This window comes from Sinohyriopsis cumingii, chromosome 7, assembly GCF_028554795.1.
Source record: "Sinohyriopsis cumingii isolate HCF-2022 chromosome 7, ASM2855479v2, whole genome shotgun sequence".
NCBI classification, from domain to species: Eukaryota; Metazoa; Mollusca; class Bivalvia; order Unionida; family Unionidae; genus Sinohyriopsis; species Sinohyriopsis cumingii.
The window spans coordinates 63,087,502-63,115,361 of NC_142967.1; the positions used below are offsets into that span (position 1 = coordinate 63,087,502).

The following is a 27,860-nucleotide window of genomic DNA, read 5'->3' on the forward strand; positions in this document are numbered from 1 at the left end:
AGACGATGACATTAAATTTTAATGACAATTATCGCATTTTACATATCCATTCAATGCAGGAATATACATAATGACTTTTGTGATATGCAGCACATAAAAGCAAAACTAATTATTGTTTTAGCCCTAAATTAAGCGGTCACTTTCAGACTCTCGTAAATGGGGCACGTCGTTTGATCAAAAAAAAAATATCAATGGAGGGAAGCCGGAACCGTTCTGTCACATAGCTCCTTTAATCAGTGTCATACATTACGCGCCTGTTTGTCTTCATTTTAACAAAGTTTAAAACTACATGCTTTCTAACATGCATTTTTGATAAGGTGGTATCAACATAGATACTACAAACTAATATCAGTCTGTTACGGTTTGAATAGGGATCGGTTTAGTCACGTGATTTCCTAATCCGGGGTCAAAAGATCTCGCGAGATATGTCACGAGGCACATTTGCCATGATATATCTACAGCACTTAGTTAAATTGGGGGATAAAAGTGGGATTTGATGGCATAACTTTAGTCCATGGAAAATACAATAAACGTCTGCGGTGACTATGATAAATTTGATTGGTTTGGACTTGATAGAACATGGACTACTTTTAATGGAGTTAATGTTTCAAATTAAACTAAGGTCAAAATACACGCGTCTGAGATTCAGCTTATCTGAGGGGGTGCGGAGAAAATAATTTTACTCATGTACGACAAAAAATGCACAGCAAAAAAGAATCTGTTAAACAAGTTTTCAAAGACTGTTCTTGATTATTTTCTGTTCCTAAATCCTTCAGTCTTTAGAAACACTTTGAAATAATGTTTATTTCATGTATACATCAAAAGCGTTTTGAATAGAATATTTCGTTTTCAAGCATGTAATAAAGATATTTCTTATATAAGCCTGTCAATTTTGTTTTAGGAAAAATAGATTCTTATCTTGAGAAAAGCTTTACATAATAATGTATACAAATTTTATACAAAGAACTTGTCTGCAAGATAAATGGGATGTGTGCAATATTCTACTTTCAATATTTAATTTTTAAATCAGTTTTAAACAAAGGAAAAACAGAAGAAAAGATTTCCTCATATTGGCCTGTCTAATGTTTCATGATGGAAAGAATAATACTATTTCATAGGCTTTAAAATTTGAGGAAAGGTTTGTCTCTTTTCATACTGCAAACAAGAAGAATCACATTTCAATAACATCTTATGCGATGTACAGTGCTGAACCATTCCAATAAACATGTATTCCTCGGTAGCTGGACAATCGGATAAGCTACCAAGATGGCGTCTTTCATTGCTAAAGAATATATGACATTTATGTGACCTAGTCTTCAAGCACTAAATTTTCGACATTTCAAGGTAGAAATGTTTCTGTTCTATAAGTCTTGCAAGCACTTGATAATGTTAAAATCGGTTACACAATGTAACTTGCGTCGATCTACAAACATCAAAATCGTATGAAGAAAAAGCATCTCAGTCCCAACTAACCAGTGCTCTCTAGTGGACTATGCTACTGACCATGCCTTCCTGAGGTATTGGTCGACATAAAATAAAAACAAGTTTGATTAGTCATAAAAGAACACCTTTTTCCGATAATAACGATCACACAAATCACTCGAAAGAAGACCTAATTGTAGCCTTCCCAGAATCCTGGTTTCATCCATGAAGAAGGCCTTGAGCTTCTTCGTATTTGAATAATTTCGTGTGGACACAATTGGAGTGCATCGTGTTTTGAACCAAAGGATATTGCGTTAGCTGATGTTGCAATCAAACGTCTTTTAAGGAGTCGAAATCCAGACTTCTATCACCTATACTATTGCAAATTTCAGAGACGTTGTCCTCCTCGTCTGAATTTCCGTCCATATTTTCGTCCTCTTCTTGTTTCTTCTTGGCATTAGCCATTTCAGCGGCGTGCTTCTTCCGCCATTTCGTTCGTCGATTCTGGAACCAGACCTGAAAAGTATTGAGTAATTTAATATCAAGTAAAATCTTACCCACGCTGAAGAAGTAAAGAATGACTAGGGATAATCACATAAATTCTCGTTGTTGCTTTGTTAGTAATAGATTCATATCCATATTGCAGCAGGATGTGACATTTCTGTTCTGCTTCTTTTGTTTTGTTTCGTTTTTGTAATCGATAATGGGGAACCTTTTAAAGATGGTTGTTATCTTTGTTTGTTGTTGTTGTGGTTTAACGCCATTTTTCAGGGCATGATAGTCTGTACATGCTGGCCGGTATAACTGGTTAAGGAAGAATTCGCTCGGGAATGCCCTGGTAAGAAACACCGACCCACGATAACCTAACTCACATACCTATATTGGTCAAGCCTGAGACTCGAACCTACATGGACAGGGTGGGATGGCAGTAATCGGTAAAGCGAGAGCTTTATACCACTGGGGCCACCGTAATGAACATAATCTCTCTCTCTCTACACACACAAACACACAGATATATATATATATATATATATATATATATATATATATATATATATATATATATATATATATATATATATATTCTGAAGGTAACATCACATCAGCCACGTAGGTTTAGATTTTGACTAATTTATAATACAGTCTGATGTCAGGAACCAGCAGATGGACGCTAAGACCTTTCCTTTGCGGATGAATTTTTCAAATGTTCCGTAAACTGCACATTATTTCAAAGAGATGTTTAAAACTGAATAAATGACAAACAGATACGACTCTGTCAAACATGATATTACGTTTGACATACTGTAAGAACACTAGAGCAGGAAACAAATGAAAAAATGGGAAATATCGCGCATAAGGGCATAACGCATTATTGCACGAAATCATCATATTGTACCGGCGAAAAATCATCTTCCTCGTGCAACGTTACAACAGGAACATCTACAGCACTTTTAGTTTAAAACTAACATGAGAAAGAAAATATATCTGGGAACACGAGAAGTATGCAATTGTAATGGAATGAAACGTCGATATAAAGCCTGCAAAAACAATTAAAACTTGTGATAGTAGTTACAGACGTGTTACAATTGTCATTATATGCATTAGTTGGAAAATGTTGACTTATTTCCTACCAGTGCTTCGTGAATTCATAAATTTTGAAACCACACCTTGTCCTGGTTTGCCTCTGGATGCTAGGAGATCGGAATCCAGGTGAGTTTATTCGTAGTAACAGAGTGTCGCCACATCAGAGAAACACGATTTTAATCTAAGTCCTCTGTCTGCTAATGTTTTCCTCCTAATGCGAAATGGACGGCGTAGAAATGAATTTGTATCGTATGTTTGGCCATGATTTACACAAAACATCAATATAAAGAGAATATACGACCACCCACTTTCACCAGCCGCGTTCCGAACAAATCTCTTCGCTCCGGTTATCAATATAAGCTTACGAATATGTCAGCCAATCGGTCAAACATACGGCCCTGCAGTAACGTTTATTTGAACGACCATCTTAAGAATGAAAGTCTCTTGAAGAGAAACTTGTAAATAGCTATTCGTACTTTTTTTTTTATAGAAGGTTCGCTGTTGATTCAAGACTAATTTTAAATTAAGATTGCACTCCGATTACTCTCGATTATTTATTATCTAATTAAAAGATCGTTTCTTTCACTTCCTCGAAATGGTTTCGCTAAGAATAATTGAAATATGCCCGAAACTTGCTTTTACCGTATCTTATGATGTATGTAGATGGGGATTATATTGCGCAAATGTTCAGCATAGAAAAATGGGAAGCTTTATTGAAAGATACCTAATGAGTCTTAACCGCTCCGGTGGTCCAGAGGTTAGAGCATCCACCTCAGATGTGGCAGGTTATGGGTTCAAACTCCGGCTGAGTCATACCAATGACTTACAAAAATGGTACTAACAGCTGCCTCGCTAGGCGCTCAGCATTAAGAGATTATTGTTATGACTGGTCGACCTGGTGTCATAGTAATGTGACTGGGTGGGACATCATGCTACATGTTTGTGGCGTGATGCCCCAGTGCCAGACATCACTATATACTGCCACACTGCAGACATCGAAGCGATATGACTGAAAAGTTGTTAAAGCTACATAAAAAATCCAAAACGCGCGCGCGCGCGCACACACAAACACACACCCTAATGATTCTAAATAACTGGAATATAATAATTAACTATTTTCCTTCATTATGTAGAATTACTGAATGACTTAGTTTATCTTATTTATGAATGTCTCAAAAAATTACGTAATATTTTTCATGCCTACCCATACTCCGTTACCATGAAGGGCATATAATGTCACATTGTAATGTTAGCATTTAGCATGTAACCCTACCTAACTCCCTCTGCCGTCTTAAATAGACGGTTAAAGCAAGTTAGAAATTAAGAAGAGCAAATAAGATTCGAATGTCAACGTAATATAAAAACGTGGAAAGGACAAATACATTACGAAAAACTCAATCAGAATCGCATAAACAAAAAGTGACATATGTGAGAAAAAGAAACTGACAGGAAAGGCACAGTCTACCAAGGGGCGCTAGATGAATCTGTCCTATGAGAGTTAAACCACTTTCTGGGGCCTAATATATGTAACTGTTCCTAAAAGGAACACTGAAAAGAAGAATCTGTCTACTAAGATTAAACAACACGACTGAAAGGATCATAACTATTCCATTTAAAGACTAGAACTCTTCCAGGATATAAACAATCGAAGACATTCATGAAAACGTACCTATACACATGTAGGAAAGGATGAATATGACGAGGTTGCCTGCATAAATAAAGTGATTGGGTGGACATGAAAAAATACAAGATAAATGCTTATACCTGTTAACAAGAAGAAGGGTTATTGAAAACCCATAAATGGATATATAAAACCCACAAAGTACATTTACTTTAAACTTTTGATTACGAAACGGTATCTTAATAGTTTGATTTTCGTTACCCCTAGTTACAGAAATAATGGATAACAACTTTTGTCTTTATTCTTTTTATAATGGATTGATATTTCACTTATAAATGGGTGCAAATAGATATGTTCCAAACAGACGCATATGAAACATTACAGGGCAGTATGCGTACGAAAGGATTTACATAGGAAATGACAAAAAAATTAGCTGAATGTGCTAAATACAATGGTCGGATTTTAAACTGATCATAAAGGGACCACATCCTCTGTAAACAATAATGACACATGGGTATAATCATATCAGCACATTGGTATTTATTTGACATTTTGCAGAGAAAATAAAGTAGCAACCAAGGTGTGAAAAAGCGGATCATGAAATGACACCAACTATTTTGCCAGAGAGACCCTGACCTCAAAGCATACAAAGGGGACGTCCCATGCGATATTTTACTAGACGGAGACCCTCACTTCAAAATATAGAATAGGAGAGAGGCATTCATATGTTCTGTCGGACGGACACCTTCAGCTCAAGGCATAGCATGTGAATTATTTTTTCCAAATAGAGACACTTACCATAAAGTATAGAACTGTGACGTGGCATTCAACTCTTTTGCCAGACAGAGACCGTCACCTCGAAGCAAATAATGGGGACCTGGCAAACAACTATTTTGACCGATGGAGAGACCCTAGCCTGGAGGCATATCATTACACTCTTTCACTCTTTTGCCATATAGAGATCCTCGCCTTAAAACAAAGCATGGGGAGGTGGCATTCAATTATAATTGACAGAAAGATATCCCCGCCTTAAAACACAGCATTTGGACGTGGCATTCGATTCGATTGCCACGTACCCATGCTGTGCTTGAATACCACGTCCAAATGCATGCGGTCTTAAAATTCGACTTCAATAACCAGAAAGAGACCCTTGCCTCAAGCATAGCATAGGAACGTGGCATTGGACTCTAATTGCCCGGCTGAGACCCTTGCCTCAAAGCATAGCAAGGGACGCAGCATTCGACTCAAATTACCAGAAAGAGACCCTTGCCTCAAAGCACAGCCTGGGGACATGGCATTCAACTCAAATTGCCAAAACGAGACCCTTGCCTCAAAGCACAGCATGGGGAGGTGTCAATCGACTCTAAGTGTCAGAAAGAGACCATTGTCTCAGAGCACAGCATGAGGACATGGTATTGGACTCTAATATATTAGTCATAAAGAGACCCTTGCCTCTAGCACGAGGACGTAACATTCAACTCTAATTGCCAGGCTGAGACACTTGCCTCAAAGCACAGCATGGGGATGTGACATTCGACTCTTTAGCCAGACCCTGGCGTTCGACTATTTTGCCAGATAGAGACCCTCGCCTCAAAGCATATAATGGTGATGTGGCATTCGACTCTAATTGCCAGATAGAGACCCTCGCCTCGAAGCATATAATGGGGATGTGGTATTCGACCCTAATTGCCAGATAGAGACCCTCGCCTCGAAGTATATAATGGGGATGCGGCATTCGACTCTAACTGCCAGATAGAGACCCTCGCCTCAAAGCATATAATGGTGATGTGGAATTCGACCCTAATTGCCAGACAGAGACCTTCACCTCGAAGCATATAATGGGTATGTGGCATTCGACCCTAATTGCCAGATAGAGACCCTCGCCTCGAAGTATATAATGGGGATGCGGCATTCGACTCTAACTGCCAGATAGAGGCCCTCGCCTCGAAGCATATAATGGGTATGTGGCATTCGACCCTAATTGCCAGATAGAGGCCCTCGCCTCGAAAAATATAATGGGTATGTGGCATTCGACCCTAATTGCCAGATAGAGACCCTCGCCTCGAAGCATATAATGGGGATGTGGCATTCGACTCTAATTGCCAGATAGAGACCCTCGCCTCGAAGCATATAATGGGGATGTGGCATTCGACTCTAATTGCCAGATAGAAACCCTCGCCTCGAAGCATATATTGGGATGTGGCATTCGACTCTAATTGCCAGAGAGAGACCCTCGCCTCGAGGCATATCATGTGGATGTGCCATTCTACACTTTATTTAAAGAGTTTTATTAAAAGCATCTTTGATAGCGGAATGAATTAAGAACTTAAAAAACAAAATAGGGAAATGGTTTAAAAATTATACTGTACTGTACTTCTTAGTATCTTTTACTGCTGGACCTAGACACTTACGTGTGTTATTTTATAAACTGTCTAGTACTGATTTGCAGTTGTTTCCAGTTTCACGAATTGATTTTCATTATAAAAATGACCCTTACAGTATGATTTGAATGGGAAATATACAATAAGGTTAGAAATAATAATAATAATAATAATAATAATAATAATAATAATAATAATAATATACTGAAGATTGAAATTTTCAAGATCCAACAATGTCGAACATCATCCATCAAACTAAATTTAAGCAGCGCAACTAGCGTCATTATGGTTTCAATACTAATGGAAGAACAATGCAATACTAAATTGGCAGTTAAGAGTAATGTTTTATGTCACGGTAGCGTCAGCAAATTAGTTATGAGAGGCGAGAACAAACAACCTTTTTTACTATATAATCTATCATCAGGATTATTTTATTTTTCGTCGTCATTTTTAGCGTCATCTTTAGCGTCATTTTTCAACACACGATATGCCAATATATTTGGTGGAGGAAGAACCCAGTGAAAACCCAGGGACAAACCACTGACCACTAGCAAGCTTTCTCACATACCCACATTGGCCGAGGCACGCAGAGATAGGTGAAATATCAGTGATCCTTAAAGGCGAATGCCTTAGACCACTCGGCCACCAGGGGCCCAGATCTTTGCGGAGCGTAATCCATAATATCATGCTAGATAAACAAACGCGTACTTTTGTGTAATTTTTCACATAGAGTAGCTGGTGGTGGTAAAAAAGAATGTTGAGAAAATAGTATCTATGAGCTCTAAAATTTAGCGAACGAGATGCTAAGCCGAAAAGGTGGCATAAAATTTGAAATAATTAATAATTCCAGATATTGTATAGAGGGTCATTTTTTAGCGGTGGAGAAATTTCAGTGCTTGAACGGTGTCAGATTGAATTCGAGAAATCGATCCTCGTTTACATTTTTAATTCTAATGAAAATAAAGTGGCTACAAATTTAGTTTAGACCGACAAACTCTGAAAACCTATGCACCGCCCTCCATACTGTTAATGATAAGACTTCGGTAATCTTTGGTCTAAACATTACTCAGCGATATCTATAGATAGCACCTGAAGTTTGTGTTTTCCTTTCTCAGATTCATCCTATTCGTTGATAGTGGTATGTATGTACAAGTAATAAATAACTATATGTCCAGTGAGAGAAATTAATTAATTGCTGTCATGGATACTACGAAAACAAGACGGTTTTCCTTGAGATAGAAAGTATCACTGGTTCTCACTAATAAAATAAATAGCATCCCCTATGTGCACTTGTTCGAATGTAACAGGATAAAACTTTGCCACCTCCCCTGTGAAAAAAAAACCCGATATGAGGTTTTTCTTCAAGTGAAGAAAACGTAATATATATATATATCACATGATGTAAGCATTAACGTCTAAGTGCTTCTTTCATAGAGATTTAGTCTTTTTCTCAAAACGAGCAGTGACATACTATGCTCTATACATTTGGAACATTCTTTGCCCTTTTGGTTGTTCTCTTCTTCTGTTTTTTTGTTGGGTTTTATTGTAGTTGTTTTGTTTTTGTTGGGGGGGAGGGCTTGATAAATTAGCGAAATAGGCAAAATTTTCTCCAATAGTGTGTTTTAAACTCTATAAAATTTATTAGACTCCGATAGTAACTAATGTAGCCACTGATGATTTTTAACTTGCAGATGACAATGCTCAAAACATTCGATATGATGGTATTTGACTCACAATCTTTAAATTGTATAGTCTCTATCGTACATGCTTATACTATCCTTTACAAAACCCCAAAACTTTTCAAACACATCAATTGTCAAAGACCGCAAATTTATTACTTATTAAAATGGTTATTTCTTTTTCTTTCTTTTTTTGCATTTTATACATGTATTTTCATACATGTATTTTAATGGTTCTTTACATTTTTATTGAAATAGACTGAAACCTGTTCGATAAACCTGTTCGATAAACCTGTCCGAATCGTTTTGTGAGAATCAAAAGAGCCGAGTTCCTGTTATTGACAGTAGACACAGATATTTTTAGCAATAGTGGTAAGTTAGTTTTGATCAATAGATTAGAAAACTGTCGTCTTTCACCGGTTCTCAACAAAGGCAATGAAAAAGACATAAAATACATGCATATATACATAGACACATATATGGGCATGCCTACCTACCTACCTACCTACCTACTACCTACCTACCTACCTACATACATACATACATACATACATATATATGAATACCTACCTACCTACCTACATCCATACATACATACATATGAATATCTACCTACCTACATCCATACATACATACATCCATACATACATCCATCCATCCATCCATACATACATAGATACATACATACGTACATACATACATACATACATACATACATACATACATATGAATATATGGGCAGTTTTGGGAAACGAAAGTTCTGATATTTAGTATGTTGTCGTCTGCTTAAACACGGTTAGCGGTAATTATCACGCGCTGATTAAGTTAATCGCGATGCATCCTATTATTATCCAATATTAATTAGATAAATTTGAATATTCTAGAATCAAATCTGATCCAAGCTGTTTTTATAAGAAATGGCTTAGATGCAAGTTTAATGGTTGATTCTTTCGTGAAAGTTCAAGGTTTTCATATGCTACCAATCAAATTAAATTTGGACTAATACTTACGTCCTATAAAGAAATAATCGAGCCATTAAAAACACTCAAGTTACAATAAAAGGAAGCGTATTGGTTTATGACAAACAAGACGGTAACATTTAAATTTATGATGATTGTATCCTGTCTGAAATATGTAGTTTATAGCCATTGTATTATCTCAATACCTATTTTATAGGTAGGCGACAGCTTTAGAGATAATTTATATGCACCTACCATTTCACTTTGAATTTCGGTGTTTGTGCTTTTTTTTTTTTTCCTGTGGAATAGTATATGGAACTGTTAAATTTCCTACTTCAAAATATGATGAAACATAGGTCACAACATCTCCGTCTCAAAATCAGCTTAAAGGTCAGTCACAATATCTGTACGTTATAATCAGCTAAAGACCAGTCACAACATCTCTACGTCATAATACGCTAAAGACCAGTCACAACATCTCTAACAAGATAGTTAATAACAAGAAAATATTTTTTTTCTTTCTCAAGTAGTGCTTAAATGCTGTAGTCCAGTATCCAATTGAGATAAGAAAAGATCTTGACATTAAAGAGATCTTCCTTTAATGTACGTTTTGCACTAGGATAATTCATCATTTACATAAATAGATCTTGCTTAAATGTACTTTTTACCTTACGAGGATCATTGACAATAAAAAAGAGATTGATTTTATATGCATTTTGCACTACGATCAACAATAAGATTAAAACGATCTTGCTTAAATGTACTTTTTGTATTACGATCAGCAATAAGATTAAAATGATCGTGATTAAATGTATATTTTGTACTACGATCATCAATAAGATTAAAATGATCGTGATTAAATGCACATTTTGTACTACGACCATCAATAAGATTAAAATGATCGTGATTAAATGTACATTTTGCACTACGATCATCAATAAGATTAAAATGATCGTGCTTAAATGTCCATTTTGTATTACGATCATCAACAAGATTAAAATGATCGTGATTAAAGGTACATTTTATATTACGATCATCAATAAGATTAAAATGATCGTGATTAAATGTACATTTTGTACTACGATCATCAATAAGATTAAAATGATCGTGCTTAAATGTACGTTTTGTACTACGATCATCAATAAGATTAAAATGATCGTGCTTAAATGTACATTTTGTGTTACGATCATCATTGACATTTGCATTTTATTTAATCTATATCTGCTATTTCCGTTAACCTATCCTTTACGTTCTAAAGAAGCAAACTGTCTACCTCAAACTGCAATCCTCTCAATGCACAAATGGAAAAGCAAACTCACAATGTTTATGACAGGATAGCATAAATCAAATGAGTGCTACCCTACTCCTGCCAAAAATACCGTATATACTACAAAAAATAACATTGACCATAATCTACCATCGCATAATGCACTAGAAAATTGGGTCTATGGTTTTATTCTACTGATTGCTCATAACAAACTGCATAGATCAGGAATTGCCAGCGCATAATACGCTTGGGTTTATGCAGTTTGCAGATGGGCTCATCGTATAGACGGTATATCCTTTTAGTTTTAAACTGCATGAAGTGTACTGAAAAATTAATACCACAGCAATTCGATAGTGCTCGCAAATCCATAAGCTTTCATCATGCAGTCTGAATGGTGGAGCAAAATCTAAGTGTAATTTATCTGAAGAAAAAAAAATATGATTCCCAATAACACACACTACCATTACCAAATGATCGTATCCCAGTAATCGTCATAAATCTACGTGTATTTATTACTTGCTTGATATCAAAAGCATTAATGTAATGTAGAATTTTTCCAGATTCGAATTTTCACTCGACCTGAATTTATTGTTGTCGGAACGCATACAAAAATCTAGTCTCGTACCTTATCGTCACGTATACAAATAATTCACCAAGTCTGGTGTCTATCTGTTCAATGGTGTAAGACATGAATGGGAGACGGCAGACATTCAGATGAGCAGACAGAAGGACGTGCAGACGGACACTGTTACATTATTCCACAGATTTTTCCTGAATAAAGTGGGGATAATTAAAACGTATTTTTTAAAACAGGAGAAATAATTCTTTGTTAGTCTAATCTGTGAAAATCTTAAAATGGGGGAAATAAATTTCGTTTATTATTTTACGACGAGTTGCAGCTATGATACTTGAATATGAACTTAAATACAGTAGTGAAAATAAGGACAGCTGGAATTTCCTAATGGCCCATGACAGCAGGTGGTCTTCTGGATTCCTGGGAGCTATGTGAGGGTTTGTAAGCAGGGCCGGGGTCTGCGTCCCTTTGTATTTTTTTGTTGTACCTGCCAAGCTCTCTGGTATTAAAGATAGACAAATTACTCTTCCATTCATCGGAAGCCTACCCCACCGATTTGTCCTTTGATAGTGTCACTTGCCTCAAGACTGAGATATTGCAGTACAAAAGAAATACCGGTACGTGTATGTCTAAAAATGGCAAGCATCTGGATTTGCTGATATATACCTTCAATCTGATGTGGAGATTCGTTAAGAAAAAGGTTGACGTAACAAATCACATTTGTTCTTATCCAAACTCCCCAAATCCAAATACTAAGTCTCCTTTGCAGCACACAGCACAAATACTTAAACAGCAAAGGCATACACAATTTTAAAATGAATAATTTAGATAGAGTCATTTGTTAAATGGTTAGTTTTAAGTGCCACATTACTGGCTGCATTATGGCGATGATGTCAGAGCCCTTCCAAGTACACGCCGAAGCAGCCGACATGGGATTGTATTAAACCCGCGACCCATGTATTACGAACCAGACGCTCTACCAACTATCTTTTAGACAGCGAATCTAAGAATCGATAATGATAGAACGCTTAAACGGGAATAACAATTAAAAGGCGCCTTAGTAATTCCTCGGACTCAATTTATCGAAGGAGATTTTGCATAAGGAGATTTGTGTTTAAATCTGAATATGAGCCTTAATTTTTGCACTCGATTTTGAAATGAGAATAAATATGGATTTCCGTATTCTATGTTTATATGCTCGATTGGCAACATGCATAAACGTCCACAGAACTATCGATTAGCAACATGCAAAAACTACATCTTTAGAACTAAACATAACAAGAAAAGTAGCTGTGAGACAAATACTGACCTATGAATGAAATATTTTATATCAACAGCACATGCGTGTGCTACTGTTATGTCAATTTCACTGAATCTAGCTATTTGTCCGAATGCATCTGTCAGGAAAATGGAAAACCTGCTTTTATAAAAGTGTCTGGTTCGGGTGGAGATGGGGCGTGGAGAGTATGGAATTTTAAGTAATTGTTAGTACAGTAGTATGGCTTCCTTCAGGGTGCGATACTATACGAATTTGATCGTTAGAATATAAGAGATATTGATAAGTTTTGTTACATGTTGTACTAGTCAAAGAAGTGGGAACATAACCAATGACCTGTTTTGGTACATCCGTTCCTGACCCCTACTATACATAGCAGAGCACAGGCAATGTGTGTACGTGTTTTTATTTTCTATTTCTTTAAGTGGAGGTGATTTAAACCAAAACCAAAGAAAAAATATTCAGGTCATTTTAAGCTGGTGGTCATATATGCCCATAACTGCAATTGAGAGCGTGCCTGAAGATTTTCAAAATTCCTCTTTGTAGATGGGAATGAAGCATAAAATGGCTGTCATCTATTTATTTAGTTTAATTAATTCGTGTTTCTTCTTAACATAAGTTTTAACATCATTTATATTCAACAAGTTCATGTAAACAATACTAATGGTAAACTCCAAGTAAAATCTAAAATAAAATCTAAATTCACAAGATACGTTTCCACGATTTCGAGCACAGTTACGTAATGCGTACCTCATCACGACCTTGAACACATTGTCTGCAATGCATCTTTGAGGGGCTCTTATTTACTTCTCTTTTCTTTCTTGGTATGAAAAGTGTCTCCTTATTATCGTCAGTGTCTTTCTTTATCTGCGTAGTCTTCTTTTATTAACATTAGCGTCTTTCTTGCATTGCAAAGTGTCACCCTATAATCGTTTGTGTCTTTATTGCTATGCAAAGTGTTTTCCTCTAATTATTATTGCCTTTCTTACTATGCAAAGTGTCTCCCCATGATCAGTAGTGTCTTTCTTGCTATGCAAAGTGTTTCCCTGTTATCATTATTATTTTTCTTGATTTTCATTGTCTCCCATTATCATTAGTAACCTTGCTGATATGCGTGCGCGCGCGCGCGCGTGTGTGTGTGTGTGTGTGAGAGAGAGAGAGAGAGAGAGAGTGAGAGAGTGAGAGAGATATTTGGATTTTAACGTAGCTTTAACAATTTTTCAGTCATATCGATACGATGTCTAATGTGTAGCAGTTTATAGTGATGCATATCACTGGGGTTTCATGTAGCATGATGTCCCATCCAAGCACATTATCCTGACACCAGGCCGACAAGTCCAAACACTAACCTTTTAATGCTGAGTACCTAGTGAGGCAGCTGTTAGTACAATTTTTATATCTCTTTGGTATGACTCGGCCTGGGATCGAATATATATATATATATATATATATATATATATATATATATATATATATATATATATATATATATATATATATATATATATATATATATATATATATATATATATATATATATATATATATATATATATATATATAAATTGTATATTAATCTTGTATGTATAAGGGTGTATTCAGTTTCTTATTTTTTATGATATATCACATCATTCGACGTCAGATCTGACTCTATGAAGTTTGAAGCTGTATTTGACCTAAAAACGAGTACATGCGGCAACCGTCTTGTCATGCTTTTTCATGGCATCCACTTTTAAATGAATCAATGAACTTTTTCATGACTCCGATGATTTTAATAATTATAAGGAAAAAAAAACACATTTCAGTAAGACGAACAAGGAAAGTTTAAGAGTCTCCGAACTATGGTATAATGTCTTCAGCCAATAGAGTCGATTCTTTAAAATTCTGTAAAATTTGAGCACCATGCCTCCGCTCTTAAAATTAAACAAAAAACATGGTGTAAATAATAGCTAGTTTTATCGACTAACTTCATCTAAATCATAGTTCCTTCGGTCACGTACTGTAAGTAAACCATATTAAATTATTCTCATGGATCAGTCTTCTGACTGGTTTTGTGAAATGAGATTCAATATAATATGTCGCTGGTCTGCTTTCGCCGGTAAAACAAATATGTCACACACAAATATATATTCGGTAGTATTTGTTTATTTTTAATACATAAATAAACTAACCAATGTCTTTTTTTATTTGTCACCGACGTTTGCAGTACCTCGAATGGGAAAAATGGAACGGCTCGTTCTGTCACGGTTTTGTTTAAATTATGCGTGAAGAAGAACAAACTACCCTTAAAAATAGAAATCTCCTACACATACATTTGTTCTAATTGATGCCCATCTTTATAAATATGCGGGTGCATAATTTAACAGATACCAAAATAGAGAACCATCCAGATGGAATATAAACTTGCACGAAAACGTGCATCACGAGATTAATACTTGCAAGATTTACAGGAGTAAGGTTGCCGGAAACGAAAGGGAGTTAATTTAGGGGAGTTAATTTAGTTTGACTCTGATTTTGTACATAGAGCAACATGGCCAGGCCCTGTTTTCCTTACATTTCGGTCTATGTCTTGATTATCTGACTTTCAAAACCTTGAACATTAGTTCAGTATCTTAGAATTTTACGATGATAATATTTGACCAATAGCTTAGAATTTTACGATGATAACATTGGTTCAATAGCTTAGAATTTTACGATGATAATATTTGACCTATAGCTTAGAATTTTATGATGATAATATTTGACCAATAGCTTAGAATTTTATGATGATAACATTGGTCCAAACATAGGATTTATATGATTAATATCGTGATAATCTATATGAAGGTAGGATTTTCTCTTCAAATGGCGGTGACGTCGGTGTGGGTTTCTGATGATTAACTTATTGGTCTTAACTAATAGATTTCTGAACAGAAACACGTTCTACTTTTAATATAATCGTAGATAAAGTCTTATATTTGTTAGAAACAATAACATTCGTAAGTTTATCTAGCTTTTGTTCCAAAACGATTGTGATCCTAAACCAGATTTTTGTGTCCGATTGTATTTGATTCCCGGCAATACAATATATTTAAACTAAACTAAAAATATTCTAGTGTTTGGTTGCTCGGTATCAAATTAATGACTCTTCAGGTAATTTCCTGTCTTTGTGATCGCGATTATTTGTTTGGCATTTAAACTTGTATTACATCGATTTAAATATTTAAACTTTTATCATATCAATTTAAGCATTTAAACTTGCATCACATCTATTTAAACTTGTATCACATCGATTAAAACATTAAACTTTTATCACATCTATTTAAACTTACTAAGAAGTTTTAAATAACCTTAAACTTTTAATGTTTTATCTTAGACAAATATGTTTTCTTATAGTCGTAAGCGTTTATCGTACAAAAGGATTGTAGCAATTATTTTCACCTTCACTATTTTTAATTCGTAAGTTTTACTTGGCACTACCAGGATTAAAATGATTAGAGGTGAAACCGTATACATACATACATACATACATACGTACGTACGTACGTACATACATACATACATACATACATACATACATACATACATACATACATACATACATGCATGAATGCATGCATGCATGCAGACAGACAGATAGACAGACAGAAAATACATGCATTTAGAAAACAGACACACAGGCCAATATTGATAATGATTCCATGCATAAAACATGGGATAATGAAAAGCTGATAAGGTCATAATTTAATATGAGTTTTACTACATCCTAAAAGGAGTTTAAAAACCCCATCATTTTAGACTCGCGCAGCTTCATAGAATCCAGAGAAACCAATCAAGCAAATGTGTAATGAATGTCTTTATTCTCTGTATAAACATGTGTTGATTTGTTTCAGACAAATGCATAAATAGTAGCAATCAATAATCCGATTAATGTACTACAATAATTTCATACAATGAAAAACATAACTAACTAGGGTAACGTTGTCCAGGGACTATTACAAAAGACTTTAATAATAATAATAATAATAATAATAATAATAATAATAATAATAATAATAAAAGAAGAAGAAGAAATATCATTTAACAACGAAACATATTTGTACGGCTAGTGACGATAAACAAACATTTTGGAAATAACTTTCCTATTTGCTCAGAGAAGTCTTCTAAGCCAGCTCTGGATCCTTTCTAGCAATAGTCTAAATAGCAATAGTCTAAACAGCAATAGTCTAAATAGCAATAGTCTAAACAGCAACAGTCTAAATAGCAATAGTCTAAACAGCAATAGTCTAAACAGCACTAGTCTAAACAGCAATAATCTAAATTGTCAGGCTAAGTATAACTATAGAAGAAGAAAGAAAAAAAAACGAAATGTGTATGGATAGGAAGTACAAGTGCGAGTACCAAAATGTACTGCCAAGAATATCAATTAGATTGTAATGTATCTTATTGTACGTATCTAGGAAAAAACATTCTCAATAGAGGTAGATGATATTGCCAAGCTCAATTATGAAAGCCAAATTAGATACGTTAAATCTTTACTGTTACAGTGGTCAAAAAGATCACTTACCCCATTTGGAAAATTGTTGTAGTTGCGAAAAGCTTGGCCCAATCTAAGGTTACTCGCCTATTTCTAAGTTTACCGAACCCACCTAAAGCCAAGCTTCATGAGTTAGATGTACTTTTCCATACGTTTGCACGGGTGGGATGAGGTGGAAAATATAAAGTAAAAAAGAAAGTCAGAAAGTCTTATATAAAGAGTATTTTGGAGGAGGTTTGAAAATGTTAGATGTAAACATGTCTGTACATTGATTGAAACTCGCTTGGGTGAGAAGACTTGTCACCTCTAAACCTAAATGGAAAGAGATTTTAACAACATCAATGCCAAATAATGACATGTTTTTACTTTTGGTATAGTTTTTGTGATAAAGGTGAAAAATACTTTGAATGCATTCTGGACTGATGCATTTGCAGCAAATATTGAATTACATTTTAAAAAAATTATTGTAGAAAATTCTAATATGGATGAATCCTAATATTAAAGTTTGAAATTATAGCGTACTGGGTGAAAAAGGCAATTTTATATGTAAACGATTTAGTTAATGAAAGCGGTTCATGGACTAATATAGATGATGTTTGTAATAAGTTTGAATGCATGTCAACATCACAGAGTTTCAAGGCTTGCTCAGTACCATTCATTTATTTTTTGTCTAACAAACTACAAATAAACATCAAATTCAAATACATATGGCCCAGTTTTACATAAGTAAAAAGGACTGTAAAAGTATATATCAAAAACTACAAGTTAATAATTCTAGGTCAACATCAATATTTAAATGGAGTCAAGATTATAAGTTTATAGATGAGAGTGACTGGAAGGAATACATTTTCTTGCATTTTGAAATAATTAAATATTCCAAACTAAGATGATATCAACGCCAAATAATACATAGAATTTTACCAACAAATACATTTTTAAACAAAATTGGAAAAGTCCATAAAAGCATGTGCCCTTTATGTAATGACCCATTAGAGACTTAATCTCACCCTTTTCCGAACAGTTCCAAAACTGTTTCATTACTTACTGGTTTTATTGGGTGGATAAGGAGTAAGTGTAATCATCTGCATAATTTTCAAGTTTCAAAAAGAGAGTTTATTTTTGGTATAATAAACCAAAACAAAAGAGATACAGTGATCAATCTCCTTTTGTTGCAAATGAAATTGTATATCTATAAAACTGTAGTTTTAACAATGAAACACACAACATTGCCCATTTAAAAACAGTGAAGTTCTCTCCTATGTCCAAAAATATTATACATATATCAATTGCATATGGAAAAAGTTTGATGACAAATGGCAATTGAAAGATTCATACTTTATTTTCAAATCACACTTACAATTTTAATTATGCTCAGATATGCCCATGTATGAAATTAAGCATGTGTGCAGTGATGGAGGTATGACCTCATTTATGTTGTTGTTGGGTATATTAGAAAGGAAAAATTTTGCAGTTATATTTATGTTGTTGTTGGGTATATCAGAAAGAAAAAAATTTGTAGTTATATTTATGTTGTTGTTGGGTATATTAGAAAGGAAAAATATACACATCCACAATGCAGAGTAATTGCAAAGGAGTTAATGTAGTAAATTGTTAAAGTAATAGTTGACTCCTAATTTATGTATCTATTTTATTGGCATATTGATAATAAGAGAAAATAATCATTGAAAATGATAATAGAATGTAAATATTGTCAAAAGAACACAGAAAATAGTTACTGTATACAAATTATAAAAAATGACTCTTGAATCTAGTAGTAATATGTATGTATGTATGTATGTATGTATGTATGTATGTATGTATGTATGTATGTATGCATGCATGCATGTATGTAGGTGTGTTTGTCTACATATGTATGGGTAGGTTTATATAATTGTTAGTGTATATATGTGTGCTTGTAGACAATGGTTACAATAAATTCTTTTTCTGTTGCGCACGTTCTCTCTCTCTCTCTCTGTCCCTGTCTCTGTCTCTGTCTCTCTCTAAGTTTATATGTGTCTCTCTATCCCGTAGCCAATATTAAATTCTGTATTGGGTTTAGAATTAGAATACTACTGCTACCTATATACGACGAATAATAAACATAACAATTTAATAGTAGTAGTAGTAACAACAACAACAACAATAATAATAATAATAATAATAATAATAATAATAATAATAATAATAATAATAATAATACGTTTGTGTGATTACTGTGTAATATATACTTGTATCTCATCCAAGTCGAAAAATGCAATAATGATTACTTTCATATATATATATATATATATATATATATATATATATATATATATATATATATATATATATATATATATATATATATAACTTTGAACAGATATGATGTTCTTTTATTTCTCAGTAAAACATCTTATTGCATCGCATGTTGTATGGATAGGTATCATTATTGTTATAATAGAAAGATAAATATCAACCAACGCTGACAGATATTTTAATAGATAACGACGATAAACAAACAGCTTGGAAATAACTTTTCTAATTTCTGTTGAATATTAAATGGTTAAAGATACTGAATATGAAATGGTGAAGGATATTGAATATTGAATGGTCAAGGACGACATAAATATTGACTATTCAAGGACAAGTAAGACATTAATATTGGCACTCACCTTGACCTGACTTTCAGACATGCCCAGGGCGTAAGCGAGCCTCGCCCTCTCAGGTCCTGCCAAGTACTTTGTCTGCTCGAAGGTCTTCTCCAGGGCAAAAATTTGTTGCCCGGAAAATGTGGGTCTGGTGTGTTTCTTCCTCCCGTCCTTGTCAATGACTACATTGGTATGTGCTGTGAAGTTAAAGAACATCATGTAATCGGATTAGATACATTTCTACCAGTAACTGATTCCTAGACAATTCCTTTAACAATAATAATAATAATAATAATAATAATAATAATAATAATAATAATAATATTAAAAATAATAATATCAATATTATTATAATAATAATAATACTAATAATAATAATGATAATAATAATAATAATAATTATTATTATTATTATTATTATTATTATTATTATTATTATTATTATTATTATTGTAGTTGTAGTTGTTGTTGTTGTAGTTGTTGTTGTGTTTATTGCTAATATTAGACTGGAATTAATAGTAATATTATGCTTGTGTGTGTGTGTGTGGTGTGTGTGTGTGTGTGCGTGCGTGTGTGTGTATTTTATGTGGATTGATGCCACCAAGACCTAGCAAATCGAGAAGAATATTAATTACAAGTGAGGTAAACAATGTTATGATCATAGTCTTTACACACTTTGTATTGTACATTTGGTGAGATGTGTAATGAAAGCGCATGTCATATTATGTATAAATAAATTAGTATGACAGAAGCCCAACTACGTCATTTTATATATAAATAAATTAGTATGACAGAAGCCTAACTAAGTGATATGATGTATAAATAAATTAGCATGACAGAAGCCCAACTACGTCATTTGATATATAAATAAATTAGTATGACAGAAGCCTAACTAAGTGATATGATGTGAAAATAAATTAGTATGACAAAAGACCAACTAAGTGATACGATGTATAAATAAATTAGTATGACAGAAGACCAACTAAGTGATATGATGTATAAATAAATTAGTATGTCAGAAGCCCAACTACGTCATATGATGTATAAATAAATTAGTATGACGAAAGACCAACTAAGTGATATGATGTATAAATAAATTAGCATGACAGAAGCTCACTCACGTCATATGATGTATACATAAATTAGTATGACAAAAGCCTGCTAATGGAAACACAGATACGCGGACAACAAGTACATCAGTTAAGATGACCATAAATATAGTTAAATGTAGATGCAATGTATTGGTTTCAAGGAAGCGAATATCTAAAGTTCCTTTGAATATAGCACTCAGATATTGTTTTGGGTGTTACTTTTTTTGTTTCCATTTCTATCTACCTTCACAAGTCATGATATCATTCAAAGACTCTTATTCAGCCTGTATATTTTCTAAACGTTATTTTTAAAATGTCGATATTTTAAGAGGACAACCATAAACGCAATACATTACCGCAAATTCAAGCAAGGCATGAAAATGTATTTTCCAAAATAAATTTGCAATACCAAAACAATTTGTTCAAATATTTAAAGATCCATGTTATAATGTTTTTCTTTAATTTGCTTTGTTCAAAACGTCTTTCGAAGAGAATGTCTTATACATTATTGCGCAAGTGCATTGATTTAAAGTAGAAACCGGAAGCATTTGTTTATTATTTATTTTGTTACATATTAAAATAAATATTTGTATTCCATGTAATGTTTGTAATTTAATATCGTGGAAAGTTACATCCGTACCATGATAGTGAGATCCTCTATATTATTGATTTTAATACATACAGGTGAACAGAAAATTCAGACAGGTATAGACTGGTCTGTGCTTTCTGAAACAACTGTCGTCCATCTTCCAATGATAAAAGCCAACGACGATAAAAGAGTACAAGAGTCATCCTATAAAAATATATAAAGCATGGATCTTCATTACTTCACACCTCTTTTCATCTTCTGTTCACACTGTTTATCAAGTCTTGCTAATTTCTTCAAGCACACTTCTCCATACAATTAATTACACATGCGTAGCTGTGTCCCATGCAAAAAGAGTAGGATTTGAATTTGGAACAAAGGGGACCAATTAGCTCTCAGTATTGTGGTCACGTGCTATAGGCAGCCATTGAATTTGTGCAATCCTTCTCAGAGACTTTAGTAATTAGAGCTTAACGTCATTTTGAGTACATTCTTATTGGACTTCAGGTGAACTAACTGCATTTAGAAATGTTTCCCCACCTTCCATCCTGGCAGAACCCCAGCCCAACAAATTCTAACCTCACCTATACATTTATAATTTAATTTCATTGGCATATCATCTGTTATTAGGTACATATTGTCGTTTATCTCTGCCAATTAAACTCATTCGTTGGCAAGTGTAACATCGAAGGTTAAAGTCATTACAATTTGTTCACATTTAAAAACAAGTCCGTATTTTATACATAGCTGGTTTCAGTCTGAACTTACTTCTGCTGTTTTTACATGTACCTGGTCGTCTTCATGTTCATACATTATAACTATAATAATTACTGTAATGGAAGTCAATCACTTGGCTTGCATCAACAAATTGCGTTTGTTGTTCTCATATTTTTTAATAGAAAATTTTCGATTGCATTATGTATTAATGTACTGCCTTTGTTATATTCTACTGGTTGTGTATTGTGTATATGTTGCTTCATCTATCTTTCCATTTTGTCTTCATACCTCTTCTCAAATCTTGATAACTTGTTTAATCACAGTTCTTCATAGACATTATACGCTGCTTGTATACAATTTCAAACATTCTCTTATGCACTGGAGTTATGCATATAAACATAAGCACACATATTGTTTTTCTTTTGTCTGCACCAATATGCTGCAAATTGGAATTGGTATCTGCCTTATACACCAGAGTTTTTTTTTCTTATAATTTGGCAGAAAAGATTGAGGCTGCTTTCGTTGATAATTTATGTAAATAGCACATACTTTCAAGGCAGTAGATCTACATCAGTCTAAGATATGTGTATATTTTAAATTAATTTCAGAAGAATCAAAGTCGCGAAAAGAAAGAACTGTGTGCATTAACACATAATTCTTATATACGAATGAACGTGCGGGTGGTGCTGTCAATAGTGTGAAACGCATCCAGTGAGACGGGGGTATTTTTTCCCTTCATGATTGTTTCTGTTCTTTTTATTGTTATTTTTACTCACTTTACAGTATCATTAACATTATTATTTTGCCAGTTATTACCTATTGGAGCGTAAATGACGAAAAGCTTTTCAGAAATACACAATCATATTCAGAAAATATTGATAAAGAACTTTCTTTCTATTTCACAAACCTGCATGCACACATTGCTGCTTGCACTATAATACGTACACAAACCTCCTTTTCAATCCGAGTTTCCCCGAAAATCTGCTAGCTAGTGATAACATTATCCAAGACATTGAGAAAGGCTTATTTTACAAGCTGAACCCAAGCTTTACAGATAAGTAAATCAGTCATAAATGTGCACGTAAAACTGTCAAGAAATTAAAGATATTTCAAGAAAACAACATAATGAACGAGGGGCACAAATCCCAAATCCCCTGACCAAACCTTTGCTTTTTTGCCCAATGACCATTGGTTTTGGGGGCACGAACTTGAACCAAAAAAAATTCCGTGAATAAAAGTAAATGTAGTTAAGTTTTAGAAAGAAGTACGATAAATAAGCATGCCTTTATTCTCTGAATAAATGAAAGTTCTATCCGATCCTATAAAAAAAACACCCACGTTGACTTAGATTTAAACTAGTTAGAGCAGACAGATTGGTTCTCCATCTGTCTAATTCTGAAGAAACGGCAAATTTGTCGATGATATCAAGTCAACTGATTTAGCAGAGCTAGAAACATATCACGTGAGGTGGTTTTCTCCCATAGCGGATTGTTTCTCATAAAGTTGTATATAATACGCAGATTTCACATTTGCAGATTTTCTACTACTTTCAACTCTTCGTCTGCTTTATCCTTTTTGAACATTGGTGTTAATTATACATTTGTTCTCATCTGCGTGCGACCCAATATTTAACCCTGGACTTGAACACCGATTCGGTGATGAGCTGTAGGCAACAAGACAATGTCCAATAATAATAATAATAATAATAACGATTACACACTGATTAAATGTAATGTTATTTATGGAAAACGATATCACAGGTCCGTGTCACTCCTAAGCTGCTAAAGTCATGTCAATATGTGGTGTTGTTGCATAATGTTTACAGACACGAAATTTGTACATCCCGGTAATCCCATTGTTGGGCTGGCAAAGATACAAACAACTTTCCTGGCCATAGACATAGTAAAAACGATTTCCATCTATCAGACGATATATTTACTTACAAAATCATCATCATCATCATCATCATCAACAACAACAACAACAATAATAATAAAATAATAATAATAATAATAATAATAATAATAATAATAATGGTACTTGTGGCTGTCTTGTTGTTGCGGTGGTGATGACAAGAAATATTAGTTACCTATAATAATAAAAAACCCAACCATAAATACATCGCCCATGATTATGAGATTGATGTATACATATTTCTCTGGTTTCAATAAATTCGTTAAAATGGGACAATACTTAAATTCTCAAGTCTACTTTGTAACTTTTTTCTATGCTCAGGGAATTAGACAAGTATGCATTTAAAAAAAACTAGTTACTATCATGAACAAAAACATTAGAAAAGAAACATAATTTATTATCTCAGCAAGATCAAAACCTGCCTGGAAAGATTTGGAGTTTGTGGTGGAAAGTTAGAATAATTACATTACTTTTGTTCATTCATGTCACTATGTATGTATGTATGTATGTATGTATGTATGTATGTATGTACCCCGCAATTGCTTAGTGGTTGGCCTGCCAGACTCGAGCCCAGAATCATGCCCTGGCCAAGTGTGGTCGTCCGCTGTTGTGCACAGCAAGGCATACTTGGCTTCAGTTGCAGGGGCACGACAAAACATTTCATGTGTTGATATATCGTAAAAAAATCTATCAATTTGTGTAAATGAAATCAATATTTCCTATGACCTAAAATCTTCCCTATATATGTGCTTTCGTCTTACTCTTTACTTCATTAACATCATCTGATATTTGAAAATTTCGGTTCTGAAATGTTTCGTATCACAAGAAGAACAAAATCTACTTATTAGTTATGTTTTAAGAGGAAAGACTAAATACTGTCTTTATACTGTTATTAGCTTATCATTTTGTTATGAAATATCAACCCTAAACGTTGCTCCATTTTGTCAAATGATTATGAGCTACGAGCTAATTAATGTTTCATTTGATAATTGCAGACAAGAAAGACTTGAAAAAAAGAAGAGATGATATTTTTGTTGGATTTTACCCATAGCATTATAAACTCAAGCCATTCTGCTTGAAGCTGCGTAGAGTAAGTCTTCTGCAGTTAATGTATGACGTAATGTCAAGGAAAACGCATCAATGGACGCACGTTAAAAAAGGAGTTTCAGATGTGTGTTTAAATAGATACATCTTGAATTGGTTCCTGCATTAACAAGTCTATAAATTCAATGTTCATCGTAGTAAGAAGCAATAATATATGGAAGGATAACAGGAGTTATACACTATGTCAACATTCGAAATTGGTAAATCTACTAGTTAACTTTAAAAGTAATAAATCTTGAATACATTTATTGAATATTAAGTTTGATGCAGTTAAAACAAGCAGAAATTTGAAGTCTTAATTATAATACCCATGATTCTGAAAATAATATCGACAAAAACTCTGGAGATTTTGTTTCCCTTTACAAATAATATAAGGGTTCGAGAACCCCAGAACAAAATAACAACTTCCTCTACGTTTTGGCATTGAAAGCATACAAAGGACTTGATGCTCTTTATATAAATTAATTTTGATTTTGACTCTGAGAAAATAGACATTGTTGTCGGGCAAAAGCAAATAGCATATACAAGGTACATGCGTATCTTGCGATGTAAGTCCAACAGACTTCTATTAAATCAGAATCTTGGCACTTTTGTAAGGAAAATAAGTTGTCAGAGATAGGTTTTATTTTATTCAGAGACAGTCTAGAAACTACGCTCACATCTTACATGTTTAATTTTTATTAAACAAAACAGAAATAAAGTTTCTATAGCATAGTTCTACATGAAAATGTCCATCGAACTCAGGGTGGTATGCACTTCTGACATACGCGTATTTATCATGGCTTTTGTCGCTCGAAGCCCGGAAAATAATCTTAAGACAAACATTGGAATTACGTTTCCTCTATTGACGAACGGTATCGACCCCTTCTTTATCGAAATTGGGTTTCTATGTAGTGGTTGAAACGGGGTAGGGGTGGTAGTGACTGAGATATTGCAGGAACAGTCAGATAAGTCCAGTAAAACACAGTCAAATCAAACATAATATCACCAGTTCTAATTAATTTCAAATGTATTGGTCTAGTTTCCTGGATACTTAGGACATAATACTTCCGTAAATGTCATAAATTTGGGAGTTATCAAACAATGTGCATACAGTCTGCGATCATGTCCCAGATCAACCTCAATAGACGGTACCGATAGATTTCGGAAAGAAAGTGAATTACGTCCAAAACGTATACAAAAGATCGACTTCATTTGACTGCTACACATCTTATACCATTCAATCAAGTTCAATACAAATTCCAGTATTTGAGAATACAGAGTTGGAAAAATATGCATTCGAAATTGATATTGTTGCCAACATATATATATATATATATATATATATATATATATATATATATATATATATATATATATATATATATATATATATATATATATATATATATATATATATATATATATATATATATATATATTAATTATGGCAAATGAATGCAATACATTATTAAACACGCATTTACCCAAACAGCGCGGATGGAAAAAGCAATCACTTCGCATGTTTGAGATAATGATATTAAGATATTATTGAATCATGGTGGCAGTGTATATTTTTGCGAAAGGAAACACGAAAACCACTCCCCCACCCCACCCCATCCCAAAAAAACAGGCAAGATTAGAGAAAGATTGGGGTGGGGTGATGTTGGAACACGAGACTTAGATACTTACAATTTGATTTCCACGTGGTTGGATTGCCCAGTACCCCCGGCCAGTAGATTGGAGGTCGCCCCGGCAGCTCTGCCAGCTTTGAGAGTCGAACCGGAGGATTGAGATACATGCCACTCAACCGCGAGAGCCCGATGGTGCCGTGGACGCTTGGGCGGCCAAGAATGTCACTGATTCCATGGGGGGTGGAGGAAGAGGCCTGAGACATAGCCAGTCCAAGCTGTTTGAGCGTCTCCTGCGTATAATTATAGTCACTCTGAGAGAATACCCCGCCTCCTGGGACTACACTGGTTCCTGAACCCACCCCTGTCCCAGGGAGCTTCATTTCAGTCAAATTATGCAGGGCAGCCAATGGTGGGCTGCTAAGCACGAAGGCAGACTGCCGGGGAGAGTCCGACGGCCGACTCATCCCTCCCATGTTGAAGAACGATGCCATTGTGGGGGAGGGCGTTTGATAGCCAGCAAAGGAATTATCAACGGAGCAGTAATCCAACATTGTCGTTTTTCTGTTTGTTTTACGCCTTTAAACACGTTATACTAAATTTCCTGATTTTCAGTAATTGTCCAGAAATGTAGGGGCATCTTAGAAAACCATAACATTTAAATTCGTCTTGATAGCAAAATATATATAGTGTTCACTTATAACATTCTATACAAAAAATATATAACACTGAAATATAAAATCCCGCAAACTCTTTCAAATTTCTCCAGTTATTCCCATCGACAGGTAGCCGTAAAATTCAGACTCCGTATTCATTCAGATCTTTTGAAAGCCTTATTATCAAGATTTTCTTAGGTCCAAACAGACCCACGTCGAATCTATAATGTTCCAAAAATGGCGAAAGAGCAAGCATACGAAGCTATTTCTAAATGT

At 34.2% G+C, this 27,860-nt stretch overlaps 1 protein-coding gene across 1 annotated transcript; it reads right to left on the reverse strand.

Moving 5' to 3' along the window:
- Positions 1 to 27,860, reverse strand: LOC149795388 (homeobox protein Nkx-6.2-like). The gene is made up of 3 exons (XM_089965174.1): positions 26,990 to 27,860; positions 19,931 to 20,103; positions 1 to 1,938 (listed from the first exon to the last, which is right to left on the reverse strand). Exons 1-3 carry the CDS (start codon positions 27,480 to 27,482, stop codon positions 1,753 to 1,755), a joined length of 852 nt encoding a protein of 283 aa, XP_089821300.1. The 5' UTR covers positions 27,483 to 27,860; the 3' UTR covers positions 1 to 1,752.